Source organism: Microcebus murinus, chromosome 1 (assembly GCF_040939455.1).
Source record: "Microcebus murinus isolate Inina chromosome 1, M.murinus_Inina_mat1.0, whole genome shotgun sequence".
Lineage (NCBI taxonomy): Eukaryota > Metazoa > Chordata > Mammalia > Primates > Cheirogaleidae > Microcebus > Microcebus murinus.
Genome location: NC_134104.1, coordinates 88653441 through 88670011, shown reverse-complemented (window position 1 = coordinate 88670011; position 16571 = coordinate 88653441). Strand labels below are relative to the sequence as shown.

The 16571-nt window shown below is 34.7% G+C and overlaps 1 protein-coding gene across 2 annotated transcripts in view; it reads right to left on the bottom strand.

Annotated features, from left to right (window-relative positions):
• The window catches only part of SPATA16 (spermatogenesis associated 16), a 263568-nt gene that overhangs the window by 175364 nt on the left and 71633 nt on the right, over positions 1 to 16571 (bottom strand). For both annotated transcript variants that reach the window (XM_012736408.3, XM_012736409.3), the window contains exon 3: positions 7263 to 7408. In XM_012736408.3, coding sequence (XP_012591862.1) covers positions 7263 to 7408 — 146 coding nt within the window. The remainder of the gene's footprint in view (positions 1 to 7262; positions 7409 to 16571) is intronic.

Genomic DNA, 16571 nt, shown 5'->3' with positions numbered 1-16571 from the left:
CTGTATAAGGCTATTTCATTAATTCATGTGATAATCATAAAGAAGAGGTGGGGCTTCGGGTATAAGGGAGGGAAGGATAGTGATGATGCTATATATCAGAAACTTATGATTTAAAAATTGTGTTGCACCTCTTGTATTTTCCTGGATAGAGCTGGAACCCATTCTACTAAGTGAAGTATCTCAAGAGTGGAAAAACACGCACCACATGTACTTACCAGCAAATTGGTATTAAGGGATCAACACCTAAGTGGACATATAGGAATAACATTTACTGGGTGTCGGGGGGGGGGTGGGAGGGGGCAGGAGAGGATGGGTATGTACAAACACAATGAGTGAGATATGGAACGTTTGGGGGATGGTCACGCTTGAAGCTCTGACTCAAGGGTGGAGGGGGGGCATAGGCAATATACGTAACCTTAACATTTGTACCCCCATAATATGTTGAAATAAAAAAATAAATATTGTGCTGCATCAATATTGTAAAGTAGACTTGCTAAATGTTATTATTCACAAATCATACATGAGGAAAGTGAGGCTTTTCAACACAGTAAGTGAAGTTGTAGCTGAATCACATTTTTATGATTTCAAGGTCAATTTCTCCTACATCTCAGTGCTACTCCAACTTGTATGAAACTCCTCCAGATATTGAAGATGGTATGAGTTACATCATTTTCAGGATGAAATGAAATGGCATACATAATTTTTCAGAGAAAGAATAATGACTTTGATATCGTAGGTTTGCTGGGATGTTATTTCTTCAACCATAAAACGGTAATAAGAAAACCTTCTCAGGAAGTTATTAGAAGGACTAAGGGAGATAGTAGATTAGTAGTGATAGTAGATAGTAGTGAATTAGACTAAAGGTCTAATTCACACCTGCCACGTGGTAGGTGTTCAATAAATGCTTGTTTTCTTTCCTGCTTGAGAACTATTTCTTAATGTGGTTGACTTTGCACTGTAGTAAGGTATTGCTGCTTTTTGCAGTACGGTAAAGTGAAAACAGTCTTTGCCCTTCCACAGACATTGGCATGTTATATACATTATTTTCTAGGGGTTAAAAGAAAACTTGCAGTGTTTAATATGACCTCCAGTGGAAGCATCATTTTCTTGGGGGAGGGAGGTATTAATCTGTTGCCCAAGCTAGAATGCAATGGTGTGATCACAGCTCACTGCAATCTCAAACTCCTGGGCTTGGGTGTTCCACCTGGCTGAGCCTACCAAGAAGCTAGGACTATAGGCATGCATCACCATGCCCAGCTATTTTTTTTTTTTTAAATTTTTGTAGCGATGGGGGTCTTTCTATGTTGCCAAGACTGGTCTTGAACTCCTGATCTCAAGTGATCCTCCTGTCTCAGCCTCCCAAAGTGCTGGGATTACTGGCATAAGCCACCACACCTGGCTGGAAGCCACCACACCACACCTGGCTGGAAGCATCTTTTTATAAGTGGGTTTATTTTCATGGGGATACAGTAACATGAGATATAAAGGTACTAATGAGCCATATAGAATTTTAATATGCATAACTCCTTAAAGAGGCAAAGTGCCCAACTTGCAGAAAGCTCAACCAGATATTTTTAAAATAGTAATATGATGATTTCTTTTTATTTTCACCACACATGCAAGTTCATACAAACATGAACATGTGGACACACAAACATGTATAGATTGTGTTTATTTCATTCAATTGAAAGGAACAATCAGTAATCTAGGAATGACAGAAAGAGAAGAAACAGGGATTTTCTAACTTGAGCCTTTAAGAGTTGATGAAAATGAGTATAGATAATATAATGTCTTTTGGAAATGAATGTCAATATTATCAAAACAGCCACTCGTACATTTTCCTAAAGCAAGACACTGGGAGGTATCCAGGGTTATGTATACATACAGGTAAGATTCACACCCTTTGCTTTTGTGTTCCCAATTATTATTACAAGCGATATTAATATTGACACTTAATAGCCTATATATTTGTTCATACCAAGAAACTGACACCAACAATATCCCCTTTTGTTTTGCTATAGTATTGTAGTTTTAAATTCATCTAAGAGTGTGAGAATTATTTCATCTAATGCTACAGATGTGTTGATTATAACAGTCAAATTTTAAACTTGTAGTTATGCTAAACAAGAGAGCATTGTCTTTGAAATATTTCATTTCTTGAGGTCTGGAAGAAATTTATAAAATTCCTATTATTTCTACTGTGAATCAATTCATTCTAAAACTCATGAGTATCTGTAATGCTTTAAGCTGATATCACTTCTGGACATAATTAACCTCCAAAATGTGGACAATGACACCCCAAAATTTGTATGTTCATAGAAGTTTCCAAATTGCCTACTTTACTATCTGTTGTTGCTTCATTGTATTTTGGCATCCATAGTTTCTGAATAAAAGCCACCTGTTATATGTATCATTGTTACACTATGTAATGTGTTCTTTCTCTTTGACTGCCTTTAGTACTTTCTCTTCATCTTGGATTTTCAAAAGCTTAATTATGATGTTTCCAGATGTGGTTTTCTTTATACTTATTCTAGCTGAGACTCACTAGGTCTTTCTTTCTTTCTAACCAAATTTGGGAAATTTCCAAGAATTATTTTCTATGTTCCATTTTCTCTTTCCTCTCTCTGAGACTTCAGTTACATGTATGTTAGACTGCTTGTTACTATCTCTGAAAGTAGGTTACTGGAGCATTGGTTAATTTTTTAAAATATCTTTTTTATTCTGTTCTTTATATGAGGCAATTTCTATTGATTTTCCTTCAAGTTCACTAACAATTTCTTTAGCATTCTACAATTTGATGTTAAAGTAAATCAACACATTTTTTTATTTCAGATATTTTATTAATCTATGTAAATTTCCATTTGGTTCTTACTATAGTTTCTGTTTGTTGGGATTCTCATTCTTTACTCATTATGTCCATTTTTACTTTCAGTTCATTGAACATATTTTCATAACTTTTTAAAAATTCTTGTCTGTCAGTTCCAACAGCTGACTCATCTTGGGGTCTATTTCTATTGACTGCTTATTTCTCAGTCTCATTTTACTACTTCTTTGCATGTGTGGTAATTTTTAATTTCATGCTGGACATTTTGGGTGAGGTATTGTAAAGTATCTGAATTATGACATCTTCCCTGAAAACATGAGGCTGTGTTTTTCTTTTTTTTTTTTGTTTTGTTTTTTGTTTTTAATTTTTTCTCTCAGAGAGACAAATGGCAAATACTCTTGTTTTTATCAAGCTTGGTTTTGGTCTTTTTTTTTAGGACAGGCCTATTTTGGTTTTGAGTTTAATCCTAAGGTTTGGTTCTTTTAGTGGGTCACTGTTCTGACTCTTAAAGATCCCCCTCTTCAGGTGTCACCTGAATGCCTGAGGTGCTCAATGAGGTCTCTTTATCCTGGTACTGCAACATCTCTCAGCACTGCAGGGTATCTAGTATTTCCATTTAACACTTCGTTCTATTGCATGCAGTCTCTGTTATGTGGAATCTCATTCCTTTCAAGCATGGCTCAGATGTTGGCTAAAAACCTGAAGTAAATTCTCATGCAGACTTCTGTCCCCTAATCCTCTCAAACGGCTGACTTTTCTTTGGTCACTACTCTATTGTTATAGCCTTTTTTTTTTTTTTTTATCAGCCTGGTATTCTAATCGCTGCCTCTTCTGTTCAGTGAGACTGAGTCCAACTTGGTCTCCATGTCCATGAATGAGGGCAGAAAAGTAAACCCAGTAAAAATTTGAGAATACACTATGTGCATTTTCCTCCTCTCAAGGATCGTGGTCCTGCTGTCACTATTTTCTAATGCCTGAAGGCACTTGACTCATATATTTTGTCCAGCTGTTGACAGCAGGAAGGCGGGTCTAGTATCAGTAACTCTGTCATGGCTAGAATAAAAACATCCATGGGCTTATATTCAATTTTCACAAAACCGTAGGAGATAGCATTTGTGAAATAGGTACTGTTATTATAGCCAATTTTTATAAAGAATTAAATTCAGCCTAACTAGTGAGTGGAGGAGTCATAATTTGAACCTAAGCAGTCAGTGTCTAGACTCTGTGCTCTGACTCCATAAACTATGCTGCCTCTGCAACATAAAATTATATTTATTTCTTTCACAGCATTTATCACATTCTATTTATCTCATATATTTACTAATAATTATTTATTTTTATACTTTGGTTGCTACCTCTACTGGTATATTGGCATCACATATTTCTTGTTTATAACTGTCCCTTCATTGCCTAGCACAGAAGCAGGCTCTTGGTGGGCATTCAATAAATATTTGTTGAATGAAAGAATAAATGTAAATGCCACCATTATAAAACAATTTCAAAAATAGGATATTGTCTCACATATTTGGTACTTTAGACCTCATCTTGTTTGTTACCTGTGGCAACAAAATTCTGCAAGAAAAATAAGCATAAAATCCTAAAGGGCTAACTATATTAAAAAGTGGTATGCACCATTAAAATCTTTACAGTTATGTACATCAAAATATAATTATATGATAGGAAAAGAATTATAGCATGATTTCTACTCTTTATAAGATAGCAGTAATTAGAAATCAGTCTTTAGAAAAGTGTTCAAAATACCTACTGATAAACTGGCACTAGTGTGATGAAGTGAACAAAGAATCAATGTTTTATTGGTGAGTGTAAGCATTACTTTTGGTTGACGTAAAAAGCGATGTCCATATTTGTCACTTTGGATGTGTTATATAAAAAAAAGGAAAGCCACTTTGAACATAGTTGTTTTTAGAGACTGTACCACTTGTTATTGTTTAAATGTCAATGCTTAGCTGACTAATTTCAAATGTAACTTTGTTGATCTTAAACCATAAAGTTATAGTTCTTATAGTCTTCTGTATGACAAACAATATGCATTTATTTTTATCAGGAGCAAAACTGCATGATGATTTTAAAGCTGATTTTCGTGTTAACAAGTCTAAACATATGCAGTAGACTTCACATTTACATAAAATTAAAGATGCTTCAGCAAATGCAAATAAATGCAAAAAAGGAATATTTTAATTTTGATCTGTGATTAGTATAAACTTTCACATTGTGATAATAATACAAAAGCAGAATTCTGCATTCAGTGTGTAACTAATGGTTGTGGGCTATTTATAGACTAAATATCCTGATTAATTAATTCATTTTTTCAAAATATACTTATTGATTATATTTCAGATTCTGTTTTCAAATCTAGGATCTTTAAAAATGTCTTAATATTAAAATCATATCCACCGACTTTTGCAGTTCTGTGCTATGACAAGAGCAACAAAATGATTTATTTCACTTGGTGCATTATTAATTGTATGAATTGACTGTTTAACCTCTATTGATTTGCATTTCCTACTTAATGTTCAACTTAGAAACAGAAGCAAAAATTATTTTATAGAAGAAAAAAAATGTACAAAGCTAATTCTAACACAATAGGGAAGATCATTTACTATTCATCATTATATCTATTTCCCTCAGTAATTTTCAAGGTCTTGCTTGAAAGAACACCCTTGATTTTAAAACACAAGTTTCCTAATTCTAGATAGTGATCCTATTGAACCTGATTCTTGCATCCTTAGGAATTGTAGCATCTTATTCTCATACTTGGATTTTTATGAAATTTTTGATACTTTATTCCCATTACTTATTTTTGATAACACTGAATTGAATTTTGACATATCCATACTATTTGGAACACTTTTATTATTGAATATGATTCAAAAGCCCATCAAACCATTGTATTAATAATATCCAGGAAATATTTCTTTGAAATGTAGGCCATGATGGTGGCCCTCTTTAAGTGTAGTGAAAGTCATGGAGAAGGTAGTATATAATTACTGTCAGTACATCTCAATTTGTTGTTTACATATGTCTATACATTTTCTCAGCTAGCCTCAATTTTAAATATTTTTCCCATTGTGCTCACAAGTCACCCTAGTAACTCAGAAATTCCAATATTTTGACATACTGAAATACACATTGCCTTTCCAATATTATTTCTTTCAGATGGAAATGGAATAAAATTCTTTGACAGACCATATATCTTGATATTGGGTTTGGAACCTATGGTTGCATAAATGTTTCCAGATAATATAGACAGTAGAATTTGTGTGTGTGTGTGTGTGTCAAAGGGAATCTCTTTTTAGTTTCTGTAGTTTACTTAAGCAGGAGAATTTCTTTCAAGCATGTCATCTTGTGAATTTCAAAGTGATTTAGTTGTCTGTAGGTCCTTGAGGTCAAGCTTAAGCCCACTATTGGGGCTGTGAAAAATCTTGGGTAGAAAGAACTTTTACATCCTAGTGGATGTGAGTTTGTAAACAACCTTTACCATATTGACAAATCTCTCACTTACATTTGGGTCTTAATATAATGTTTCCTGGTGGTTATTAATAAAGAGGAATTATGCTTTCATGTTGATATTAGTGTTACCATTTATATCTAAAAGAAATACAGGATGTGAGACCAGAAAATGAATAATCCAGAAGTTCTAGGTAAATTGCTCTAAGTCAGGCAGGGAGGGATAAAGTCATCACAATTTCAAGGAAAGAGTTATTTGAAAGGCATAACATAATCACTTTATCTTTGCTGCAGATTAAAACTGATTGTTATCCATGGGAGCAAGACCTTTAGAAAATGAAACACAGGAGAGGTACATTTTTATAGAAGGAAAGATAGGCCTGGGTAACAATGGGGATTCTAGGAAGTCACATGGTAATATAATGCTACAGACTTCTAAAGAAGAATAGAAATATAAAAAGGAAAATTTTAAGGACATAGGCAAAAAGTATATCACACCTTCAGAAAGCTTTCCAAAGGAAGCTAACATCCTTTGAATCAGCCATGCCATCACCAAATAAGCTACACGCTTTCAAGTCTTGGGCCATCTTCACAGTCAGAATTCCTGTTCACCATGTCCCATCTCTTCTGCCATTTTGGAAATCCTTCTTACCCTTCAATACGACCTTCCTTACTTACCTTATTCTCTCCCTCTTTTCTTCCTGAAGCAATTTTCTGCTATAGTTGACTGCCTTTTTATTTTGCCCTGAATTATTAATAGTTCCTTATGTGTCTATTTCTTCCATTAGGTTTTGATTCCCTTTGTGGTCTCCATGATTATTTTACTCTACATAAATCAAGTAGTAAATAAATATTTTTTTTTGCTTCTTTCTTAAATTGAAATGAAATGGAAGGTGATCAGACAAGCTCAGATAGTATCCTCTGCTAGCATGAGTAGCACTTAGTTGTGGTTATTAGAATTTCATTTTACCTGTGTGCATGATTCAGGGCAAGGTCAGGTTTTCTCATCCGTAGATAGCAGGTAACAAGCTTTGTCTCAATGAAACTTGCCACGCTTGCTATATCTTCAGCAGATGCTTCAAAGGGTTTTCCCAAAGCTGCCCCTTTGCTGCAAAGCTTTAAAAAATACAATACTTTTAATTTCCTAATAATCTTGTCATATAATTTATCTTTTAAATAAGTAAAACATACACACACACACACACACACACACACTTTTTCCAAACTACAAGTAAAATATTAATATTTTGATTGCAAATTAAATAAATTGTTTCTGTTCACTATTATGTGACTATAATATAAAATAAGGGACACATTTTACTATAAAATGCTTCCTGTAAAATATTTTAAAAATATGATAGATTTTAAAGGAGTGCCAATTGCTAAGAATGTCTGTTTTAAAAATAAAGCACACAATAAGCAAAGATATTAACAGAAAGCCAGGCATAAATCATATTAAATACCAGTGCTTTTATGAAAACCCAGCTGAGCAATGATCTAGCACACTATCAAGTTTGATTTAATATAATAAGGGGTATCGGAAGTAAACTCCTAGGAGCCATTAACAGGATGGGTGATTAATTTGAGTCTGAATCATATTCTCTAGGATGTTATTGAAAGAAAAGAAGTGAAAATTTATTAGAATTTATTGGCAGAAGCCACAGTATCTGAAAAACATGGCAAGAATGTGGAATTCTTAATAAAAATTCCAGGAAGTCAATGGTTTCTGGGCATCAGAGATAAAGTGTAGAGGAAGAAAATAATTAATTTTGGGGGAGAACCCCAAACATTAAGAAGTGTCAATAATATGACAAGGGTAGATCAGCACTTTTTTTCCTCATAGTTTTTTTTTTTTTTTTACCGTTCTTTGGAATGAAGGTGATGGAAAAGAAGAAGTCCCACCTGTTGGTCAGTGACCTAATGCGGGATAGTTCCTTCTTCGCTCTCTTCTACTTCCATATGTGCATATGCCAGGAAAAATAGTCTCACCAGAGAGAGTAATATTTTGAATTGATACCAATTTATATATACCTTAATATAAAATTTCTTTTATTCTAAATCCTGTTTGAATGATATAGTTTAAAATAATTTTTATGTTATAGATCAATTCTTGAGACTGGCTTGTCATTTATATGAACTATTATCAATTATTTTCTTAAAAGTGTAATTTGTTTATTTGAGTGTGGCTATATTCTGTTCTAAAAATGTATCTCCCCTCTTAATTTTATCCCAAAACTATAAGCTAAAAAAGAATATAGAATATAGATGTTCAATATCTGTAGTTTGCATAGGTAGTTACCCGCTGTTATTATCTTTTGCTTGGATATCCTGTTAATTCTGGAGAGTCACATTATTTTTAAAACCCTTTGCCAGTTGGATGAGTGAAAAATATTACTTTATTCATGATTCAATAAATATTTATTGAGCATCTACTACTATTTGCCAGTAGAATTGCTGCCTCAATATTTTAATTTGAATTAAAATTTCCATAAATTTTGGCTATTTTTAGCTCTATGTAAATTCCTGTTTCCTATTCCTTACCTATTTCCATTGGTGTGTTAATCTTTTCTTATTAATTATAATAGCTATTTATGTCTATAAGCTATTATCCATTTTGTGATAATAACTATACATATAAGATTAAATGCGGGGGTTTTGCCTCCAAATCATCCTTCAGAAAAGTGTTAACTTTTATTCATGTTTTTATAAAGGTTCCCAGAACAAATAATATAACACTTCTTTTGATTATTTTGAGAAAAAAAAGCAAAGACTATTTGTGGAAGATATGCTGGAAACTACCTCAGTCAATGCTAAGTTTAAGTGTTTCATAAAGATCACTCAATAACCTTAGTAACAAAAGAGAGCAAATACTAAACACAGATTTAGTAATTAATCCTGAGAATCAGATCTCAGAAATGTCACTGTGGTTGTAAACAAACAAATATAATTTTAGAAAGCACTATAGTTTGAACATGGTAGCTTGAGATATCTTCCCTCTTCTACCAATCTGATCTCACAGGACCCACAAATATCTGAACAGAAACTTTTCCAGGAAAAAAAGATTTTTGTATGGCATGACTATAAAGCACATATCAATGGAAACAAAATTAGTGGAAATTATGTAGTTTTATTTATTAACATTTAAATTTTATCTTTTAAATGAAATCAGCATTTTATTAAATACCCCAAACTTCTCTTCCCATAAAAATCTTAATCAAACACAAAAGAAACAAGCCACACATTGTGTGTGTTCTTTGTTCCTTTTTGTCCATGTTACTCTCCAATGTGATGATGTGGAAGAGCCTCTTTCTTACGCACACCTTTTGTGAGATGAATGCAGAGGCCATTCAGAGAATAGTCAAGGAATAGTTTCTGTGAGGACATTCAGATCCTTCATAGCAGGTGGCCGCTGACCTTCAGATTTCAAATATTAAAGGCTTTGTCTATAAACACTGAGAGAGAGAGAGCAAAGAATAACTGCCTGATCTTCTAATATCTGCAAAAGTCTCTATTTGTTTAAGATTCAAGGCCAGAAAAAGAATAAAAATGATCAATCTTAACACATTAATAAGAATACTTCATGAAACTACACACATAACACAGCTGTGAAAGACAAGGATAGTGATACACACACATACATACATATATTTCAAAATATTATGGGGGTACAAATGTTTTGGTTACATGGATCACTTTTGTTATGCATGAGTCTGGGTTGTAAGTGCGCCTATCACCCAGATAGTGTTCATTGTATCCATTAGGAAGGTTTTCGCCCATCCTCTCCTATCTCCTCCCCACTATTTGATTTCCACCGAGTTTTCCCTCTGTGCTCATGTGTGCTCATCAGTTAGTTCCCATTAAATAGTGAATATGTGATGTTTGTTTTTCCATCCTTTAGATAACTCAGTTAGGATAATAGTCTCCAGCTCCACCCAAATTGTTGCAAAAGGCCTTAATTCATCCTTCTTCATGGCTTCAAGTATTACATAGTATGTATTTTCTTAATCCACTCATGAATTGATCTGCACTTGGGTTGATTCCACATCAATTCCATTTGCAATTGTGAATTGTGCTGCAATAAATAATTGAGTGCAGGTGTCTTTTTTATAAAATATCTTTTTATTCCCCATTTAGGTAAATACCTGGTAATGGGATAGCTGGATCAAATGGTAGGTCTACTTTTAGTTCTTTGAGGAATTTCCTCTTGTTTTCCATAGAGATTGTACTAATTTTCAGTCTCATCAACAGTGTGTAAGTGTTTTTTTCTCTCTGCATCTATGCCATCAGCTATTGCTTTTGGACTTTTGAATAAAAGCCATTTGAACTGGGATAAGGGGATATCTCATTGTGGTTTTAATTTGCATTTTGCTGATGATTAGTGACATTGAGCATTTTTTCATATGTTTACTGGCCTTTTGTCTATCTTCTTTTGAAAAGCTTCTGTTCATGTCTTTTGCCCACTTTTCAATGTTTTTTTTCCTGCTGATTTGCTTGAGTTCTTTGAAGATTCTGTTTATTAGCCGTTTATCAGATGTATAGCTTGCAAATTATTTTCTCCCATTCTGTAAGTTGTCTATTTGCTCTGTTGATTATTTCCTTAGCTGTGCAGAAGCCTTTTAATTTAAACAAGTTCCATTTTATTATTATTTTTATTTATTAATTTGTTTTTATTTCAGAATATTGCAGGATTACAAATGTTTTGTTAACATGAATTGCTTTTGTACAGATTGAGTCAAAGTTATAAGTGTGTCCATTACCCATATAGTATGCATTGTACCTGTTAGGTGTGAATTCACCCATCTCCACTTCCCACCTGCTTGATTTCTGTTGAATTTTACTACCATATGTGCACATAAGCATTCATCTATTAATTCCAATTTAGTAGTGAGTTCGTGTGGCTTTTATTTTTCCATTCTTGCGATGCTTCACCTAAAAGGATGGTGTCCAGTTTCATTCAGGTTATTACAAAAGGCATTAGTTCACCATTTTTCTTCTATTGCTGAGTAATACTCCATGGTATACATATACTACATTTTGTTAATCCACTCATGTATCAATGGGCACTTGGGTTGTTTCCACATCTTTGTGATTGTGAATTGTACTGCTAAAAACATTCGAGTGAAAGCATCTTTTTCATAAAATGTCTTTTTTCCTTTCTGTAAATACCCAGTAGTTGGATTGCTGGATCAAATGGTGGGCCTACTTTCAGTTCTTTGAGGTATCTCCATGCTACTTTCCATAGACGTTGTACTAGTTTGCAGTTCCACCAACAGTGTATAAGTGTTCTGATGCCTGTGTGTCTTGGTGATTGCCTTTTTGTAATGAGTCTCCCAGGTATTCATTAAGCTTCTTTTATCTTGATATCTAAATCTCCAGCAAGACTAGGGAAGTTTCCTCAATTATTACTCCAAATGGGTTTTCCAGCCCTTGTGTGTTTTTTTCACCCTCAGCGATGCCTATGATTCTTAAGACCATTTTACATAATCCCGTATTTCTTGTAGGTTTTGTTCATTCCTCTTAATTCTCTGTTCTTTATTTCTGACTGAGTTAATTCAAAAGAGTTGACTTCAGCCTCTGAGAGTCTTTCTTCTGCCTGGTCTAGTCTATTTCCACTGCGTTCATATTTCCTTAAATGAGTTTTTCATTTCCAGACATTCTGTTTGTTTTTTTAAAATATGTTGATCTCTTTAGTATGTTTTTCATTCATTTTCTGAATTGTTTTTCTGATTTATTTGATTTGGTTTTCCATTTTCTCTTGGATTTCCTTAAAATCCATATTTGAAATTCTTTGTTATTTCAATCTTTTCTTTTTTGTTGTTAACAATTACTAGAGAGCTGCTGTTCCCTTTTGGTGTGTCCTTTTGCTCTGATTTTTCATACCTCTGGATTTCTTGCACTGATTCGTTCTCATCTGGGCAGCTTTCACTTCTTATTTTTGGATTTTCTTTTGTTTAGATGCGCTCCCTCCCCTTCCCCAACACTAGTAAGTGTGTGTCTGTAGCATTTGTTGGATAAGAACCTTTGCTTTGCTTGTGGGTGCTTTGATGGTGACCTAAGTTCTGGATGGATGCCTTGGTTATAGATTCTTAGTGTGGTGGTTTTCTCACTTGCTAGATACTTGTAGCCTGTAGCAGCTGTGAGCTACATGTATGGGCAGATTACCTGTGTCTCTTTGGTGAGGGAGTATGGAGGAGGTCTTTGAAATCCTTTCTCTTTCCCCAGCCCTGTGGTCTTCTTAGCAGTGTGATTTATATCGGGAGGCCCAGTTTAATCTCTGAGACAGTAGGTGGTGCTTGTGGGTAAGAATCAACCACACTCTGTATGATTGATTCAGTAAATACTCTAAAGGGCTTGCAAATTGACCTCCCTGACAATAGATGTTGCTTGCCAGAAGGAACAAGCTATAGTGTCATTTTTGGGTCCTCTGACAGGCTCTAACTCCTCAGAAGAATCCCTAAGATGCCCCAGGTTGTGGGTGGGGCCCTGGAACTTCCAGATGAGTCTTTATTTTCCACCATAGCAGAGGCAGGTGGGGGAGTGAGGCTAGATGGGGGATGGGTTTGGTGAGCCAGCCCTCAGACTCCTCAAAAGCTGGCAAACTAGTTGTTTTGGCAGGGGTCAAAGGTGTTCTTTCCTTTTTTCCTTTTGGGGAAAGCCACCTTGAAGAGGCTGAAGTGGCCCCAACCAGCCAAAAAGTCTGCTTGTGAAGGCTGGGTCATCTGAGATTCACAGTCTGACTGTGTGGAGCAGGTTTCAGTCTTTTCCCCCATCCCCTGTTATGTGATCTCTCTCAGGCATCTGCTGGCACTCAGTACCCCGAACTAGCTGGGGTGCCCCATGATGGTGCTGCAGGCTGGGAGCTTTCCTGTCCAGTACCCCACCCTGAGCTGACAGCACAGCCTTGCTGTGGTGGTGGTGGTGGGGAGGAGCTTTATGAGTGCTCTGTGGCTGGGACCCAGACTGCACTCTCCTCTCAGTTATGCACACATGGGCTCCCTCACTTCCCAAGATTAGTTCACAAATCTCCCCTCTATGTCCCCAAGCAACATGATTGAGTTCTGGGAGCATAGCATCTGGCCTGTGGGCCTATCCCTGGTCCCTGAAGCTCAATCCTTGACCATGCCATGGAGAAATGTGCTGATCTCAAGTTGCCTATGGGGTGCTGAAGCAGGTTTTATGTTCCTCTGCTTCAGGGTGAGCCTTGCTCTGATGGAGCAGGTGGGCAAGAAACACCAGGGAGGGCTGGTGAGCAGGGAGCTCACAGTCTGAGCATCCCTCAGTCCTCTGTATATCTTCAAGAGAAAATGTTTGAGCCCTACTTTCAGTGGAAGCCTCACTGTGGTGGATGCACCAACAGAGGGGAAGCAGCAGCTCCTGAGAACAATGATTCTCTTGGCACCCACAGGTGGGACAGAGGAAGGGGAGGAAAAGAGTCTGAGTAGAAGACAGCTAGTACTCTTGTCTATATTCCTCTCTTTGGAAGGCAGCCTGCCTGGAATGTCCAGGCTTTAGGGTCATGTAGATGCCCTGGGACCCACCAGTCCCCTGTGGCTCCTGTAGTCTTAGCTGTAGTTGGGAAATGTTTGTGTAGGAATGGGCAATATGAAAACTGAGGGGCTGAAGCCCCTTGGGGAGGACAAAGGTGCACAGTCGGTGGATAAGCAGTACGGTGCCTGCCATCCCAGCTTGTGTCTGCGGTGGTGGGAAGTGCCCCCACTGTCAGGGGGCTGACAGCCTGGTGCTTTGTCCTCAAGAAGCTCCCAGTTCACTGGTAGCAGCTGGTTTTGGGCTTGTGAGGATAGAAAGGCTTTCCAGCAATTCAGGAACCTCCTGACTGCCAGAGATGTGAGGGAAGGAGAAACAAACAGCTCCACCTACCGTTTTTGCTGGACTCTAAATGCCTCTCAGGGGTTGACCTCTGCTGGTATCTAGTTCCTTCTTATGCTTCACAACTTCTTTTCATGGAATCTCTTGTAGGTTCTGGCAGTTTTCCCTTGGAATGTCATCCAATCTATGATTATTCATTTATTTTTTTTCTTTTTCATCCAAATCTTTTCCTTTTTTCTGAGGTGATCTGGCATCTGGAGTCTCTGGTTAGCCATCTTGTCTCCTCTGACAAGGATAATTTTTAAATCCACATTAAAATTGGAACACAAGCAGCATGCTGAGTAGGCTTTATGTATATTTCTGGTAATCTTGCTTTATCAATCCAGTATTATAAGATTGAGAACTGTATGGATTTTATCAAAGATTGCTTTATTTATTCTCTTCCAAAGTAGCACATCTTTAAAATAAACTTTACAATAAGGAAAACTGTTAAAAATATGTTGATGTTAAAGGTAGAATTATAGGTATATGTAGACAAAATTCTGGCATCAGGAACATGAGAAACATTTCACATATTTTACAGAATTAAAAAATTTCCATGCAGACATTTGTACAGACTGAAAAGATAATTTTCCAGAAGATCAAGAACTTTAATATGATCTGAATTTGTTTGAATGTAGGAAGGGTGACTTTGTGCAATTTATATTTATCTAAAACTATATACTTAAAATCTTTGATGAAATAAGGCATGCAGATAAAGAATAAAAACCTTTAAACTGCCTGAACTAGTATATCAGTGAGAAGACTTTTAATTAGGAAAAATTAATATTGGTGTTAATTTTTTATTTCAAAATGGAATCTTAAAATAATTTTGAATGCAGTTTGGACAAATTAAAAGCATAATATTTAAGGAAAAATGAGTCAAAACTCTTATGAATATAGCTATTGTTTTGATGAGAAATTGAGATTTCATTGCTAAATTAGAATCATAAGCTCATATTATATTTCAATATGAAAATATATATTTTATAAAACATGTTGATAAATTTTCTGAAACAATATGATAATTATACTTTGGTCTTACAAAACAGTTTTTAGGTTTCTCAGATTCTTTTAAGAAATAAATATCTAACTTATATTAAGAAATTGGGCACAAAGGAATTTCAAGGGATTTTTAAAGGGATTTTAAAAACAGATAAAAATGTTTAAAAGCACATTAATAGAAATAGCTAATATTAAATATTATATTGTGGGTCATTTTTTAAAAATTGTAACCACACATTTTTCTTTAATGAAGGTCATGATTAGCAAGATTGATATTGCTAAATAGGTTCTCTCTTATTAAATATTGTATGAAGATTATTTGCTTACTATATTCCTTGCACATAATTTTGAGCTATCGCTGACAATTTAAAAGAGAATAATAAATCTTTAAAAGCATGGCATTATTTGAGTTATCAAATGTCTACAAGTAAGGATATATATCATCATCTGTAATTTTTAAAGTTTTTAAATTGTTTTTGGAAATTATAAAAAAACTAAAGATAGGGAGAAAGTTATCCATAACTCCATCACCATATACAATTGCCATTAATTTTTGGCATATTTTTCTATACTTTTTGTGTTTTTGTATAATAAAAAAGAATAAACTATATGTAATTTTTATCCTGCTTTTTCATGTACTATCCTTTTACTGTTTTTAACTGGAAAACTAAAATATGTTAATTAAAACATACTAATGTTATAAATATAATTGAAAATTTCAATTCCTCCTCTCTGCAGATGACAGAAATACTAGAAAGAAAATCAGCAAAGCTATAGATCTGAACAACACAGTCAACCAACAATATGTAATTGACATATATATAAAATGTATGTATATATATTTGTATAAATATATATTATGTCTATATATCATATATGTTTAAATATTATGTACTATATGTGTATAAAACATATATTAAAAAAACATTATACCCAACAACAGCAGAATGTAAATTTTTCTCACGTGCCCATGAGAAAGTTACTACTACAGGTCATATCTTGGGCTGTAAAAGAAACTGCAACACATTGAAAAAACTGAAATCATTCAGACATGTTCTCTGACCATAATGGAATTAAAACTCAGCAGTAAAAATAAACTCCAAGATAATTCAATTTGAAAGTGAACAAAAGACATGAACAGAGGTTTCAATGAAGAGGATATGGCAAATAAACTCATAAAAAGATGGCAAATAAACTCATAAAAAGATGCTTGTTACCATTAGTCATCAGAAAAATGAAAATTACAACAAAAGTGATATATCACTGCACACCTGTCAGAATAACTAAAATTAAAAATAGTGACAACACCAAAACCTGAGAATGCTGAGAAAATGGATCACTTAGATATTTCTGATAGGAATATAAAATTGTACAACCACTGGAGAAAACAATATGGCAGTTTCTTAAA